Genomic DNA, 14,224 nt, shown 5'->3' with positions numbered 1-14,224 from the left:
AGATCCTTGAGATGCATTGATAGCTCATTTATTTGGTGCCCTTCCAATTTCTTGATGTAGGAACCAATTGCTATAAACTTTCCTCTTTACACTGATTTTGTTGTATCACATAAGTTTTGATATGTAGTGTTGTTATCTTCATTTGCTTCCAGAAAGTTTTTGATTTCTCTTTTGATTTCTTCTGTGACCCACTGTTCATTCAGGAGCATGTTGTTCAGTCTCCATGTGTTTGCATATGTTCTAGAGCTTCATTCCATTGTGGTCTGAGAAGATGCATGGTTTGATTTCTATTGTTTTGAATTTGCTGAGACTTGCTTTATGGCCTAGTATGTGGTCAATCCTTGAGAAAGTTCTGTGCACTGGTGAAAAGAATGTGTATTCTGCAACTGTAAGATGAAAAGTTTTGTAGATATCTATCAGTTCCATTTGGTCTATAGTGTCAATTAACCTTGCTGTTTCCTTGTTGATTTTCTGTCTGGTTGATCTGTCCATTGCTGAAAGTTGGGTATTGAAGTCCCCCATTACTATTGTATTGGAGTCTATGTCTCCCTTTAGATTCCTTAACATTTATTTTAAATAGCCAGGTTCCTTGTAATTAGGTACATATACATTTATAATAGTTACATCTTCCTGTTGAATTGATCCCTTAATCATTACATAGTGCCCTTCTTTGTCTCTTTTAACAGTTTTTGTGTTAAAGTCTATCTAAAAATTTTTTTTCATAAAGTTGGGTGCTCTGGCATTAGGTGCATGTACATTTATGAAGGTACTACTGAGAGGTCATGGAAAAATGGAATTAAAAGCTAACTTTATTTTGGTGCAAAAAATTTTTAAATCCATGCCATTTTTTTCATCATGCACATTTCCACACACTTTTGGAAGACCTGTTGTACAATAATTATATCTTCTTGTGAATTGATCCCTTGTTCAATATATAGTGATTATCTTTGTTTTCTTTCTAGGATTTTTCTTCAGTCTGTTTTATCTGATATAATCATAGCTACTCCTTCTCACTTTCACTTTCATTTGTGGTTAATATCCTTTTTCCCCCCAGGGCTGATGCTGTGGCATGGTAGGTGGGGCACCACCTGCAGTGATGGCATCCCATGTGAGTGCCAGGTTTGGATCCTGGCTGCTCCCCTTCCAATTCAGCTCTCTGGTATGGCCTGGGGGAGTTGTGGAAGATGGCCTGAGGCCTTGGGCCCCTGCACCCACATGGGTGACCCTGAGGAGGCTCCTGGCTCTTGCCTTCGGATCGGTGCAGCTCTGGCCATTGCGACCATCTGGGGGTGGACCGGTGAATGGAAGACTTCTCTCTCTCTCTCTCTCTGCCTCTCTGTAACTCTGCCTTTCAAATAAATAAATAAATCTTTAAAAAAATCCTTTTCCCTCCATCCTCTTTCTTTTTTTTTTTTATTTGACAGGTAGAGTTATAGACAGTGAGAGGGAGAGAGAAAGGTCTTCCTTCCGTTGGTTCACCCCCCAAATGGCCGCTACAACTGGTGCTGCGCCAATCTGAAGCCAGGAGCCAGATGCTTCCTCTTGGTCTCCCATGTGGGTACAGGGGCCCAAGCACTTGGGCCATCCTCCACTGCCCTCCCAGGCCACAGCAGAGAGCTGGACTGGAAGAGGAGCACCCAGGACTAGAAGCCAGTGCCCATATAGGATGCCGGTGCCACAGGCGGAGGATTAACCAAGTGAGCCACGGTGCCGGCCCCACCTCCATCCTCTTTCAAGCTCTGTGTGTGTCCTTACTGGTGAAGTGAGTTTCTTGGAGGTGGCATATCATTGCACCTTGTGTTTTTTTTTAATCCATGCAGCCAACCAGTATCTATTACTTGGGGAATTTAGTCCATTAACTCTCCTGGTTGTTATTGAGAAGTAAGGACTTAGTCTTGCCATTTAAAACTTTTTCTTCTGTTTATTTTTAAAATCCTTTGTCACTTTCTTCCTCTTGTTTCTTTTGTGGTTTGGTGGTTTTCTGTATTGATGAGGATTAGCTGTTTTCTATCTTTCTCTTGTGCATCTCGGTGGGTTTTACACTTTCATCTGCTTTCTTGGTCCCAGTTATCTTTCTTTTCTTTCTGGATGTAGAATAATCTTAATTATCTTTTGCAAGGCCTGCCAATAGAATGAATTCCCTCAATTTTTGCTCATTTTTGGAAAAGTGTTTGTCCTTCCTTTGTGAAGGATGGCTTTTTAGGTATGGTATTCTTTTTTAAAATATTTATTTATTTATTTGAGAAAGGGAGAGACAGAGAGAGAGGTCTTCCTTCTGCTGGTTCACTCCCCAAACAGCTGCAATGGCTGGAGCTGGGCCAATCTGAAGCCAGGAATCTGGAGCTTCTTCCAGGTTTCCCAAATGAGTATGAGGGTCCAAGCACTTGGGCCATCTTCTACTGCTTTCCCAGGCCATCAGCAGAGATGCTGGATCGGAAGTGGAGCAGCCAGAACACGAATCAGCACCCATATGGGATGCCAGCACTGCAGGCAGAGGCTTAACCTACTATGCCACAGAACCAGCCCTGGTATGGTATTCTTGGTTGGCAGTTTTTCTTCCAGAACATGGAATACAGCATGGCCTGTAACACTTTTGCTGATTGGTCGAAAGGAGTGTGGCTTGGTGCTTTTCTCAGGAGTATTTAGAATTCTCTGGGTTGTGTTGGACAGTTAGACTACGTGTCTGAAGTGAGGACCCTTTCTGTTCAGGTCTATCTGTGGTTCTGTACCTGGATGTCGATAGCATCCCTGGGGTTGGGCAAGTTTTCACATATATTTCATTTAATATGTTTTCTACGTCTTTTACTTTTTCTTCATTTTATGGGATCCCCAGAATTGGAATATTTGTTAATTTAATGGCTTTTGAAATGTCTCTAAGGCTGTCTTCATTTCTTTTCTTGTTTTTATCTGAGTTTCTATCTTTTGACATTTCAAAAGACCTATCATCTATTCCAGATATTCCGTCTTCTGCTGGGTCCAGTCTGTCAAGGTTTTCAACTCCATTTCTTTTTTTTTTTTTAAGATTTTATTTATTTATTTGACAGGTAGAGTTACAGACAGTGAGAGAGAGAGAGACAGAGAGAAAGGTCTTCCTTTTCCGTTGGTTCACTCCCCAAATGGCTGCCACAGCTGGAACTATGCCAATCCAAAGCCAGGAGCCAGGTGCCTCCTCCTGGTCTCCCATGTGAGTGCAGGCGCCCAAGCACTTGGGCCATCCTCCACTGCCTTCCCGGGCCACAGCAGAGAGCTGGACTGGAAGAGGAGCAGCTGGGACTAGAACCTGGCTCCAATATGGGATGCCAGCACCGCAGGCAGAGGATTAACCAAGTGAGCCATGGAACCAGCCCCTTCAACTCCATTTCTTACTTGGCTGGCTGAGGTCTTCAAGTTCAAGACCTCTGTTTGGTTCTTTATCAAGATCTCTAAATTTCTCATTCATGTATGCGTTGTTTTCCTAATTTCATTAAACTGTCTGTTTCCTCTTGTGAGTCATTACCTTTCCATGCAAACATTCTTTTGCATTCTTTATCTGCTATTCTGTCAATTCCTTTTCTTTGTATTCTTTTTTTTTTTAAGATTTTATTTATTTATTTGAGAGGTAGAGTTACAGACAGAGAGAGGGAGGAACAGAGAGGAAGGTCTTCTATACGCTGGTTCACACCCCAAATGGCCACAACGGCCAGAAATGGGCCGATCCGAAGCCAGGAGCTAGGAGCCAGGAGCTTCTTCCAGGTCGCCCACGTAGGTACAGAGTCCCAAGGAGTTGGGCCATCTGCTACTGCTTTCCCAGGCCATAGCAGAGAGCTGGATCGAAAGAGGAGCAGCTGGGACTTGAACTGGCACGTGCTATACCACAGCACCAGCCCCCAATTCCTTTTCCTTGGCGTCTGTTGCTAGTTTTGGGTTCCTTCGGAGGAATTGTATTGCCTGGCTTTTTTGTAATTCCTGTGTCTCGTGTTGATAGTTGCACATCTGGTGGACCAGTTGTCTCTATCACCTTCAGACCGTGGCTTTTGTGGTAAAAGGTTTTTCTCCTGAAGATGTGTCTTTGGGTATCACTTTGGCAGGCTGCCTTGGCTTCAGCTCCAGGTGGTATAGTCTTCACTTTAACTGATGGCAGCGGCGGGCGGGGTGCTCCTTCTCAATCGCTGTGAGATTGTGTAGGTCCCACAGGGGTTTGCATGTGGACATGGACTGGGGTCATGGGTGCATGGGCCTGCAGTGCTGGTGAGGCCTGTGGTCCAGCAGTGATAAACAGTAGCAGGGGGCCAGGGTCACAGGAACACCAGCCCACAGTACTGGTGGCTTGTGCAGGTCCCATGGTGGCTCATTGTGATGGGCTTGAGGTTGTAAGAGCACTGGTAGGCAGCCCTCGTGTGTGTGTGTGTGTGTGTGTCCCAGCGGGGACAGCAGGGGTAAGGGTGGGTGGGCTCAAGCACTGAGGGGAAGAGTCCCTACTTATGGGGTCCTTGGGACAGGATCCCTTGCTGTTCTGAATGACCTGCTGTGCAGAGGCCTGTATATGCTAGGGTGCTGGGGACAGAGGTGCCCTGCTGGATCTAACTGGACTGCTGAGGTGCCAGTTCTTTTTGCTAGTGCGGTGGAGCTGTGGGCCCCAGGGCTGTGTTCAGATCCCAACAGTAACTCTTTTCTCAGGGGGGCATCCCTGCTGCAGCCCCTGCCCTGAGGCTGAGGAGGGAGACTCCGGAGCCCGTGAGGACAGCAGACTCCTGCTGTAGCTAGCACAGCCACCCTCGAGCATCTGCACTCGCCCTGTCGCTGGCCGTGGGGACCTCCCTGCACCCAGTCACGGTGGGGCAGGGTCATGGCTGCAGGCTCACTTTGCTCCCGTGTGTCTGCTGTGGTCTGGCTCCCTTCGTCCTACAGGGGTCCCTGTCTCCCTTGCTGCGTTCCAGTGTTCACTCACCTCGAGGTGCAGCTACTTAGCTGTTGCTCTGTGTGCAGCTTGTGGAAGAGCAGGCGACGGCTGGCACCTGTGTTTGGCCACCTTGAACCTCTGAATTACTGGAATTTTGTGGTACAGAATGCTTCAGTAGGTTTTGCTGATTTGACTTAGAGATTATTTTGGGAATTACCCTTTATCAAGACATTACTTGAGAGTGATTGATAATGTTAAAGGGCTTGTAACAGGCTCCACCTGCCTCCTCCTTTCTCTTTCCCATTCCCCACGGCACCTGTAGTCCCCCCTGCTGGCCGGCCCCTCAGCCCAGGCTCTGTAGTCTGGCCTGGGCCCCCTCACCACCATCTGGTGGCTTTCCCAAAACTTCTGGTTCTCCATCCCTGCATTGGGTCCCAGGGTCACCGACCATCATCATCTTTTGATTTACTTCCTCATTTTGGTGGTTCATATCTGGCCTTAGGAAAGTAACTGGGCCGCCAAATATTGGTGAAGATTGAACTGTGTCTGTGCAAGTGGGAGCTGGTGTGAGCATCCTGGGAACACAGGCCCCTTTTCATACCCGTACTTAAAGCACCCTTGTTCTAGCTGTGCCAACTTCTACGGTGGGGCAGTGCTGATTTATGTAACTCAGTTCCTGTGCACGGACACTGGGTATTTTCTGCTGTCAAATAGAAACACAGCCCACCCACCCATATGGTGGTCAGGTGCACTCCTCAGGAGTGGGGGCCTGTGACTGGGCTCTCCAGGCTGCTGAGCTGGGCTGGGCTGGGGAGCAAAGGCTGTGTCTGTAACAGAAACAGGAAGAACATGACATTTGTCACTTCTCCTTTATGCAAATAATATACTAATCTTGGATTCCCTTGGATCCCTTCACCCTCTGTAGGGCAGAAAGCAAAAGTAAGAACTATTGGGAGCTGGTTCTGCAGTGTAGCGGGTTAAGCCACTGCCTGCACAGCCAGCATCCCATATGTTAGCCAGTTCGAGTCCTGGCTGCTCTTTCTACCTCTGATCCAGCTCCCTGCTAATGTACCTGGGAAAGCAGCTGAAGATGGCCCAAGTGCTTGGACCCCTGCACCCACATCACCCAGATAAAGCTCCTGGCTCCTGGCTTCAGCCTGCCCCAGCCCTGGCCATTGCGGACATTTGTGGGGGAGTGAAGCAGCAGGTGGAAGATCTTCTCTCCCCGCCCCCCCTCAAGTAAATAAAATAAATCTTTAAAAATAATTGTAAAATTATTGGGTCAAAGGTACCAAAGACATCTTTCTAAAGCCACGTTGTCCCCATCCCCACCAGCACAGTGGCTGCCCCCGGAGCCTTCGAGGTCAACTTCATTCCCCTGGACTGGCCCCTGCCATTCCCTCAACCCCCGCCCTGCCTTTCCTGCCATTGCGGGCTGCCCAGGCCCTCTGGGACTTCTGTGTGCTGCCCCCTTGTGGAGCAGTTCTCTCTGTGCACCTCAGATGTGCTCACTCCCAGTTGAACTTCCTGCCTCTCTGGTGCTGCCTGCAGGCCAGACTGCGATGCCCAAGGCAGGCAGCATCAGGCACAGGCAGGGGCCCCCACTGTGGCTGACAGGCCTCTTGTGTGCAGCTTTCAAGGTCTCCACACTGGCTGTGGCACAGGGCCCCAGGACCCAAACTGAGCGCTGGGGAGCAGAGCAAGAACTGTTTCCACTGAAGATGCTGCACAGCCCTGGTGCCTGGTGATGGAGTGAGGTCTGCTCTTCTCTGCTCAGAGGCTCAGAGGGTGAGAAGGAGGAGCCAGGGTTCTGGTGTGGCTTTGGTCCTTGGGTTGAGCTGGGAACCCTGTCTCCAGGGCCAGAGACTCCTGGTTGGAGCCAGGCCCTGGGCCGGCTCCACGGTGTCAGCCTAGCACTTGCCAAGCTCAGCCTAACATTCTCTGTGCTGCTTGCCCCAGTCCTGCTGGGCAGTGCTCAGTGTGGCCAGGGGCCAGGGGAGATCCTGCCAATGCCAGCAGCCCTTTCCAATATAGCCCACGGACACCAAGGGCTGAGGGGGGTGCTGGGTGGGGGTGGGGATGAGGAGATGTTTCCAGTCAATTCCTGGGATCCCCCAAAACTGCTAGGGTTTGACTCCCAAGCTTCTTCCCCCCCCCCCCACCAAGTCTGGTGGAAGCAGAATGTGGTGTGGGGAGGGGTGGTAGCTAGGCTCCGTGGTGGCCTGGGTCCTGTTCTGCCCCAGGTCTCTGTGTTGTTGGGGCTCCCTGGGAGCTCAGATGCACGAGGGCAGGGTGGCACCCTAAGGTACAGAATGCCCACACCTCTGCTGAGCTGCCGGCTGCTGGGCCCTTCTGAGCTCCTGGATCACCGGAGTTGGCTGAGGCACCCAGTGGAACTGGCTTGCCTGCTTTGACTCTGCCTGTCTCCCAGACCTGGCAGCCGAGGTCAGGACAGCCAAGTCCAAAGCGGAAGCAGTGCCCAGCCCTTGACGGAGCTAGTGGGGGTGGGTCAGTGACCTCAGCACCTCCCCTACCACCCCCGGAGCAGGCGCCAACCAGGAGAGCAGCTGCACATCTCACTGGCTGGCTGGCTGGGTGACCCCCATCATGGGCCAGGTGGGGGTTTCAGAGCTCCATGGCCCAACCAACGTGTGAGGGGCTGGCAGTGCACAAGGGTGGGGGTCCCAAGTGGGCTGCACAGGTGCCTAAATGGCTTCATTGCCCCCAATGCTGCACAAGAGGTATCTGTCCACCAAAGGCTCACTGAGCACGGTCAGGCGCCAGCCGTGTGAGCATCCTGTGGGGCATGTGGATCGCACACAGCCACCATGGCCCCCTGAGCCTGCAGCCGTACCACACCCAGGCTGGCATCAGGAAGCCCTTCTTCTCTCAGTCAGGGCTAAGGACTCAGTGCAACCCGGCCAACAGAGGTCCAAGACATGGGCCGGACACAGACGTGCGGAATGCACCAATGCGTGTTTATACCGACCATCACTCTTACAAGGGGGCTGGGTGGCAGGGCGGTGACGCACACACTGTGGACTCTGTGACTCCAGGTGGTCACACTGATGGTTTCTCCACTGTCACCAGGAAGCCATCCCCGATGCCAGCACGGTCCAGGAAGGGGAGGGTGCACGGGCTGTGGGAACGAGCCCGCTGGGAAGGGCTGGATGGGGTCTGTCACAGACGCTGAGCTGGCATGTCTCACGTCACACCACGATGCCCACTGTGGTGGCTCTCAGGCTACCTGGCGACAGGTCATGGCGTCGGCCTCCATGGCACATGTCATTTGGTGGGATTGCAGCCACTGGATCCTTCGGGGCAGTGCCGTGTCCCCTCCCAGAATGGGCAGACTGACCAGCCACACAGTCCCAGAAGTCCTGAGGGCCGGTGTCCCCAAGGTGTGGCCCCCACGAGTGTCTCCCAGGATTGAGGTCTGACAAAAGCCCTCCAGTGTCCATGTGGTTCCTGCTGCCACCTGCTGGGCTGTCTGGGGCGGGGCCCATCAGCGGCCTCTGCTGGCTCCACGTCTTCCTCCTCCTCCAACTCAGTGCTCCTCATGTCTTCCCCAAAATAGAAGACCTGCAGATTTAAACATGAGAGTCGGCCCTGGGGTCAGACTCGTGTCCCCCAGGAGCCACCTCAGCATGCCGAGAGGAGGGGCCTCCCCTGGCCATGGCGCCATCCTTGGAGCCGCTGCTGTGACTCATTCCTGCCCTGCCCTGGCTGGTGTCATAGCACAGCCAAGCAGGAGGCAGTGAGTACGTCTCACTGCCTGCCAAGAACTAGGGAGTGGGAGCTCCGGCACCAAGGTCTCTGGAGGCAGCCGCCAGCCCGGCGGGGTGGGGGGGAGGACGTCTCCTCTCCCCCCAGCCTTGTGACCTTGGCCTCATCCTGTCCCTTCCCCCATGGACTGGCTGGGTTCCCAGAAAGCTGATGACTTGGATATCTCTGTAGCCCTAGCCCTCTCCCTCCCCCCTTCCTCCCAGTCTTGGCATGAGACTCACCTTAGCGATTTCCACCTGTCTTTTTCTGTTTGGTTCTCAGGGCTCTCACTTTCATAAGAAGCCAAATATAGACCTGGACAGAATGCAGTGAATTTACGTAAATTGCAGTTGACCAGGATAACCCATTCCTTGCCCAGTACCTGACCTGCTGTGTGTTTTTAAACTTTGTGTTTGGAGATAATTGTAGATCCACGTGCGGTTGTAAGAAATAATGCACAGAGATCCTGTGGGCCTTTTACTCAGTTTCCCCCAATGCACTTGCAAAACTGCAGAGAAGTAGAGTGTGGTATGGCACAGAATGGAATAGAACGTGACCAGCGTAGCAACACAAACACGGTCGAGACACAGAAGGTCTCCATCACCATAGGCTCCTCTCAATGCCCTTATAGAGCCACACCCACTGCCCGCCCAGCCACACCCTCTTCTTAAGCCACTGATCTATTCTGCATTTCTGGATGGCATCCTTTCAAGGATGATACATAGAGTTTTCCCTTGACATCTGTGAAGAGTTGGTTCCAGGATCCCTTGCAGACACCAAGATCCAAGGATGCACAAGTCCTTTCTGTAAAATGGTGTTGGTATGGGGCCAGTATTGTGGCACAGCAGGTACAACCACAACTTGCGACTCAGGCATCCCACACTGGAGGGCAGGTTGGAGTCCTAGTTGCTCCACTTCCCATCCAGCTTCTTGCTAATGTGCCTTGTAAAGTCATGGAAGATGACCCAAGTGCTTGGGCCCCTGCCACCCACATGGGAGACCCAGATGGAGTTCTTGGCTTTTGGCTTTTGGCTTTGGCCTGGCCCAGCCCTTGCCATTGTGGCCATTTGGGATGTGAACCAGCAGAGGGAAGATCTCTCTGTGTGTCTCTCCTTCTTTCTTTGTAACTCTGCCTTTCAAATAAATACATCTTTATAAAATGGTGTAATGTTTGTAGGGAATGTATGCACATCCTCTCATATACTTTTTGTTTTTAAAGATGTATTTATTTATTTGAAAGGCAGAGTTCAAGAGAGGTAGAGAGAGAGAGAGAGAGAGAGAGAGAGAGAGAGGTCTTCCATCCACTGGTTCAGTACCCAGATGGCTGCAACAGCCGGAGCTGCGCTGATCCAAAGCCAGGAGCCAGGAGCTTCTTCTGGGTCTCCCACATGGTTGCAGGGGCCCAAGCACTTGGGTCATCTTTCACTGCTTTCCCAGGCCATGGTAGAGAACTAGATTGGAAGTGAAGCATCTGGGACTCAAACCAGCGGCCATATGGGATGCTGGCACTGCAGGCAGTGTCTTTACCTGCTATGCCACAGCGCCGGCCCCCTCTCATAAACTTTTTTTTTAAGTTTGTGTTTATTTGAAAGGAAGAGTAGCAGAGAGAGAGAGAAATAGGGAGAGAGAGAGAAAGAGAGTTCTGCTAGGTCACTCTCCACGTGCACAACAGCTGGAGCTAGGCCAGGCTGAAGCCAGGACCCCAGAACTCCACTTGGGTCTTCCACGTGGGTGGCAGGACCCATGTATCTGAGTCATTGCCTGGTGCCTCTCGGAGTGTCCATCAGCAGGGAGCTGGAATTGGAAGCAGAGCCACGACTCACACCCAGGCACTCCAATATGAAATGAGATGGGAGCTTCCCCAAGAACCTTCTTAACCACCACAGCACAATGCTGGCCCTCCCTCGTATATTTTAAATCACCTATGTGCTATTTATAATACCTGATACAATGAAACGCTAAGTAATAAATAGCTGCCATCGCATATTGCTTAGGGGCAAATGACAAGGAAAAAAAAAAAAAAGCCTGTGCACATCCAGGGAGCATCTTTTCCCCAACATTTTTGATCTGTGTGGTTGGTGGAAGTCGCCCCGCGGAAGCCGCAGATACGCGGATACGCGGAGGTGGGCTGTCCACAGAAGCATGCAGTGCGTCCTCGCAGGATTGGCTGCTTTCACTCAGCATCCTCCGGGGAGCCAGCCAGGCTGCAGCCGAGTCAGCTGCGCCCCTTGCTGCAGCTGGGTAGGAACGGTATGAAGGTGCCCCGGTTGGTGGTTTAGCCTCCCCTCCACCGCGGAGCATCCGGGTTGTCTCTGGTGCTTGGCTGTAACGGAGTGTCTGTACACTGCTGTGCAGGTTTTTGTTTTCTTGTGAACATGAGAATTCGTTTTCTTTAGAACAAATAAATGTCCAAGTGGACACTGGCTGGGTCATACAGTAATAGTCACGTATTTATAGTTTCTTAGAAGCTCAGTCTGATCTGGATCCTGAAGGTTTTCTCCTGCTTTCTGCCTTCAGAGCAAGTAGGCTGATTCCTCCCACTTTATTCCTGTGTTACAAAATTGTTTTAGCTATTCTAGGTCCTTTGCCCATCCACATACATTTTAGGATAAGCACGTCTACATCTTACAAGGAATCTTGCTGGGATGTTGATAGAAATTGGATCTAACCTAAGCATAAATTTAGGGAGGTGCTTCGACACTTTGCTGAGTCTTCTACTGCGTGAATGTCACGTCTGTTTTCTCTCATCAGCATTGTGCTGTTTTGTGTATGTAAGTCCCATATGTGTGGTTTGTTAGATTTATGCCCAAGCATTTCCATTTTGGAGCAACTGCAAATGGTATCATGTTTCGAATTTTGGTGTCCACACATTCCTTGCGGTACCTAGAAATACCACTGAGTCTTGTCTGTTTATCTTATATCCTGTTGCCTTGCTGAATTCACACATAAGTTCTAGGAAGTTCTGTAGGTTCTTTGGGATTTTTTTTTTTTGCCTCACCTGCAAACAGGGCCAGAGTCACCGTTTCCTTCTGATCGGTGAGCTCTTTTCTCCCCTCACCATCCAGGAGTGGGGAAGTGGAGACGTTCTGATCTTGTCACCAACTTTGGCAACAAATCGTCCAGCCTTTCATTAGCAAATATGATGCCATGGGAAGGCTTGCTTTCTTCTTCTTTTTTTAAAGTAATTTTTGTTATTTATCCGAGAGGTAGAGCTATAGACAGAGAGAGAAGAGAGAGAGAGAGACAGAGAGAGAGAGAGAGAGAGAGAGAGAGAGAAAACGGCCCTGTATCTGCTGGTTCACTCCCCAAATGGCCATAATGACTGGAGCTGAGCCAATCCGAAACCAGGAGCCTGGAGCTTCTTCCCAGTCTCCCATGCAGATGCAGGGGCTCAAGCACTTGGGCCATCTTCTACTGCTTTCCCAGGCCATAGCAGAGAGCTGAACTGGAAGAGAAGCAGCCGGGACTAGAACTGGTTGCCCATATGGGATGCCGGCACTGTAGGCACAGGCTTAACCTACTATGCCACAGTGCCGGCCCCTGGGAAAGCTTTCTTGTGGATGCAATTGGCCAAGTTGATAAATTCCCCTCTATTACTACTTTCTGAGAAGTTTTTAAAAATCTGATCATGAATGGGTCCATACATTGTCACAGGTCTTTTCTGCATTGATGAATACAATCATGTAAACTTTCTCCTTTAGGTATTTAAAATAGTGGATAACATTGACCTTCAAGTATTGAACAGCTTTATGCCCCCGAGATACACTCACTCGGTCATGATATAGAATTATTTTCATATATTGCTGAATTTCATTTGCTAATGTATTTTTAAGCACTACTGCATCTACATTCATGATGAATATTGATCTGTATTTTCTTCCTCTGCAGAGAAGTTGTCTGGTTTTAGCATCAGGGTAACACTGGGGCTGTGGTCTGAATGTTGGTGTCCCTTCAAAATTCACATCAAAATCCAGTCCCTGGGGCTAGCTCTGGGGCATAGTGGCTAAGCCGCCACCTGCAGTGCCAGCATCCCAAATGGGTGCCAGTTCAAACCCTGGCTGCTCCACTTCCAATCCAGCTCTCTGCTGTGGCCTGAGAAAGCAGTAGAAGATGGCCCAAGTGCTTGGGGCCCTGTGCACCTGTGTGAGAGACTTGGAGAAAGCTCCTGGCTCCTGGCTTCGGATCAGTGCAGCTCCAGCCATTGCGGCCATCTGGAGAGTGAACCAGCAGATGGAAAACCTCTCTCTCTCTTTCTCCCTCTCCCTCTCTCTGTCTGTCTTTACTTCTCTTTGTATGTATGTATGTATAAATAAATAAATCTTAAAAAAAAAAAAAAGCCCAGCCCCTAGTGCACCAAGATGAAGAGGTGGTTGGACCACAAGGCTGCACCCTCAGAGGAGGGGTGAGTGGCCTGAGGGGTCACGTTCGGTGTTTACTGCCCTTCTGCCATGCAAGGACTCGGCACTCGTCCCTTCCTCCATGTGAGGATGCGGGACGGTGGCATCTGGGACACAGAGCGCAAGGCCCTGCCACACACTTTGTTCACAGCAGAGCGGATGCTGTGATGAGGGGAGCAGAGGGCGGAGTGGGGTGCATGGAGACCCACGTCCAGGACCGCGGTGGCCACTGGAAATTGACAGAGGAGACAGGAATGGATTCTCCTCTTAGAGCCCCCAGAAGAAACCAGTCCTGCTGACATCTTGATCTGAGCCCAGTGAGATGGATTTCAGACTCCTCGCCTCCAGAACTGCACAGGGACACATCTGTGTTGCTGCGAGCCACCAGGTTTTTGGTGATCTGTAACAGCACCTACGGGAAACTGCAATGATGGTCAGCCCCCTTGCCCGCCCAGCTACAGTCAAATGGAAACCCCGGGAGCAAACACTCCAGAGTTGTACACTGCACGCTCTTCTCAGGACTGCGATGAGATCTCAGCCTTCCCTGCTCTGTCCAGTGTGTCCACACTCAGGCGCCACCTGCCTGCTAGCCCTCAGGAGCTGATCCAGCACTAGTGACTCCCAGGGCTGTCCTGGTTTTACTTAAAGACGGCCTCAAGGTGCAGGTGTGGTGATGCTGGCAATCCAGATACGCCAGAGAGAAGCAGTCAAGGGCCTTGCTTTTGATTTTTCGAAGTGGAAAGGTGAAAATCCTTGACTTAATAAAGAAAGGGAACAAAATCTGCGCTGAGGTTGCTAAGCTCGGCGGTAAGAACCTATCTCTCTGTGAAACTGTGAAGAAGGAAAAAGAAATCTGTGCTGAATTTGTTGTCGCACCTCAAACTGCAAAATTTTAGCCAGAGTATGTGCTAAGTGCTTCGTTCAGATGGAAAAGACATTAAATGTGGCTGCATGTGTATAGGAGAAAACACAGTAGACAAGAGCTCGGTACTACCACGGCGTGTCTGGGATGTGTCCCCTGCAAATGAGGGGGACTGCACATCAGCACTGAGCACAGCCCTGTGCCAACTCAGACCATCTCCTCCTGGGTCCCCGGCGGGGGGGGTGGGAGGCGCGTGCTCTCATTACCCCATTTCACAGATGCAGCAGGCGAGGCCTGCCCGGGGTCTGGGGGCCCCCAGAA

At 50.6% G+C, this 14,224-nt stretch overlaps 1 protein-coding gene across 7 annotated transcripts in view; it reads right to left on the bottom strand.

Annotated features, from left to right (window-relative positions):
* Positions 1-7,836: 7,836 nt before the first annotated feature.
* The window catches only part of RASGEF1C (RasGEF domain family member 1C), an 89,270-nt gene continuing 82,882 nt past the window's right edge, over positions 7,837-14,224 (bottom strand). For all 7 annotated transcript variants that reach the window (XM_070075814.2, XM_008274997.5, XM_008274993.4 and 4 more), the window contains 2 exons: positions 8,887-8,959; positions 7,837-8,461 (listed from right to left, as the gene is read on the bottom strand). In XM_070075814.2, coding sequence (XP_069931915.1) covers positions 8,437-8,461; positions 8,887-8,959 — 98 coding nt within the window. In that variant the 3' untranslated portion in view covers positions 7,837-8,436. The remainder of the gene's footprint in view (positions 8,462-8,886; positions 8,960-14,224) is intronic.

The sequence above is a fragment of the Oryctolagus cuniculus genome, chromosome 6 (assembly GCF_051225735.1).
Source record: "Oryctolagus cuniculus isolate XC-2025 breed Fujian yellow rabbit chromosome 6, ASM5122573v1, whole genome shotgun sequence".
Lineage (NCBI taxonomy): Eukaryota > Metazoa > Chordata > Mammalia > Lagomorpha > Leporidae > Oryctolagus > Oryctolagus cuniculus.
This window is presented reverse-complemented; position numbering and strand designations above follow the sequence as displayed.